Genomic DNA, 2,644 nt, shown 5'->3' with positions numbered 1-2,644 from the left:
TTTTTTTTTTTTTAACTTTTCTGGTTCCAAACCAGTTTATTCTGTGGTTCTATAATAAGTTTTGATATAATCTTGGCTTCTTAAAAACTGTGTATCATTAAAATATATGTTCTGCAAGAATTAAAACTGAGTCCATGAAAATAGCATAGGAAGACATAAAACTTTAAAAGGCAACTCAGAGATGGTGAAAATGCACTTACAAGTGGTGGCCAAATTTTTTTTTTTTTAGGTGAAGTTGAGCACTCTAATTAGCAAGCTGGAGGAATCACATCAACACTTAGCTTCCCCTACCCCCACCCCATACCACGGACAAACCTAGCTTTTTAAAATAAAAAATATTTTAAGAAAGAGAAGGAACTGTGGAATTTATTGGCAGCCAAGGAATGTGTCCAAGACACAAGCTGAGGTTTTGAATAAAAAGTGAACTTTTGTAATTTGAATTGGGTCCCCCCCCCCTTAGTTCTTGAATTGTTATGAATCCTATATCTGTTTGTATATTTGCAAGCCCTTTGTATTATAATTGTTGATATTTCCCCTTTTTAAAAACTACCATTGAAATCAGCATGACAAAATAACACTGTTGGCACTTATAGGTAACGTGATTGATTCAGTATCTTAGAGTTTACAGTTTGTGTTTTTAAAAAACTGAAGGTTTTTTTTTTTAAGTGCAACATTTCTGTATACTGTAAAAGTTATAATAACTGAACTGTTTGGTCGAGTCTTTGTGTGTTATATTCCAAGGAAAATTGAAAGTATTCAGAAATTAAAATATTATTTGATATCTGAAATCTGCTTGGCTGTCCCCACTCACTGTCTTTCCATCGAGCTGTGCCCCTTTGAGTTCTCCCTGAGCCAGCGGGGGCCCCGTTTGTTTACTCCCTCAATCAGTTTGTTCAAAGGTAGACTAGTGTATTTGCCTGTTTAATTTGGGGGTGTTTGTGGGGGGAGCTGAAGTTAATGGTTTATCTATGGTTTAGGAAGTGCCACACTGATATAGTAAACCACCCCCATTCACCTAATCCTCCTTTTAATTAAAAATGGATTTTCCAGGAAAAAAAAAGGCCCTTATATTTGTCACACTTAAGTGCCTGCTTAGGGAAGGTATTGTGAAAAGTATTAGAAATCTTGAGATCAGTATCTATTTTATGATCAGAAAAAATGCTCTTTTGTACATTTCTGACAGTTATGCAGAGGGCTGCTCAAGCAAGCTAATCACAGAACTGTAAATAGAGGGCAGTTGTTTGCAATGAGTTTTTCCTTAAATAAGTGGGATTTTTTTTTTTTTTTAAATATCCTGTGGTTCTCATCTAGCGTGGCTGTTGAGAGGATTTTGAATACAGTGATGTAGCTGCTAGCGATGAAGGGTCTGTTTTTCTTGTATATATATGATAACTTGCAGTTACCCTGCCTTCCCCTCCCCCTCCCTCTTCAGTCTGTTGAGAGCATGGCCACAGGTCAAGGGAATCTTTACCATTGGAATTATGTACATAAAAAAAATGGCCATTTGGACATTTCAGATTGTATAAAAACAATCTGCACTGCTCTGGGATCCTTTGGTCTTAGAAACCAATTTTGAGTGAGAGAGATAGAAAAAGGGAGAGAGAAAGAGAGAGAGAGAGAGAGAGAGAGAGAGAGAGAGAGAGAGAGAGAGAGAGAATAAAGAAAAGTTTACAGGGTGTGCTGATTGATTTGGGAAGTCAACTATTTGGTTCAGTCCCTTATTCTCTTTTCCTGGTTTGGAAAGAGCTCAGTGCTGGGAACTTGCAATTTGTTCTTCTTTAGACTTTCCAAGCTGCCCTCCCTGACAACACTTCTACCATGTTGTGGTTTAATCTTAAAATGAGGGAGGGGGCTGGTGACAGAGGTGAAAGAAAGGAGATCGGTTTGCCAAGTGCATTAAACTTCGATGCTCAGTTCTGCTTCATACATGCAGACCTGAAAACCTAGCCTGATTTAGGCAGAGATCTCTATCTGACTCTCAGCTTCCCTCTGTAGATATATAGATATATAAATATGAATATGAATATAAGTATGTTTTACAGCACAGCATTTGACCTGTAGATGGAGGTTTTGTTGGTTGTTTATTTTCCCCTCTTGCAAGTGCTACCCATGTGAGTGTGTGAAGTTTCTCTACTAAGTAAAACACAGGCCCTTTTCCTTGTTTGCTTTGTGTTAGCTTATTGTAAACAGCCATTTGTTGTAAATTATTATTGGCATTAAATTATAATTTATGATTTTCAAAGCAAAAGACAGTCCCTGTTTTATTATGCTTTTAAGTATGTGTTCTAGGCGTTGAAAGAAAAAAATCTCTGACTCTTAAGTTTCAGCGATGAGCTTGGGGGTCTTCGAGGCAGAAAAAAACAGGACTCTGAAATTTTTCAACGGGTTAAAATAAAACCCCTTGTATACGTTTAGAGTGGCCGGAGGAGGATCTGTTTAGAGTCTTGAGTTCGGTTTAAGTTTATTGCATTTAAAGAAAGTTTTTCTTTTCACGCTGAGTTAGAACAAAAGATCTTTGCTGCGACTGAATTAGACAAAAGACGAGGGCTGGGACCCAGCGAGTGCGTTCTGTGTGAAATTGACGAGATCTTTTTAAAAAGCTGCTAAACATGGCGACTCTTTCCCTTTAAGTGTCTCTTTTTCC

General features: G+C 37.4%; 1 protein-coding gene across 1 annotated transcript in view; it reads left to right on the top strand.

Moving 5' to 3' along the window:
• Nr2f2 (nuclear receptor subfamily 2 group F member 2) overlaps positions 1-2,248 on the top strand; it is a 14,663-nt gene extending 12,415 nt beyond the window's left edge. The window contains exon 4 of the mRNA XM_031386974.1: positions 230-2,248. Within this exon, the coding sequence (XP_031242834.1) occupies positions 230-319 (90 nt within the window). The 3' untranslated portion in view covers positions 320-2,248. The remainder of the gene's footprint in view (positions 1-229) is intronic.
• The last annotated feature ends 396 nt before the right edge of the window (positions 2,249-2,644 follow it).

The sequence above is a fragment of the Mastomys coucha genome, unplaced genomic scaffold (genome assembly GCF_008632895.1).
Source record: "Mastomys coucha isolate ucsf_1 unplaced genomic scaffold, UCSF_Mcou_1 pScaffold21, whole genome shotgun sequence".
NCBI lineage: Eukaryota > Metazoa > Chordata > Mammalia > Rodentia > Muridae > Mastomys > Mastomys coucha.
This window is presented reverse-complemented; position numbering and strand designations above follow the sequence as displayed.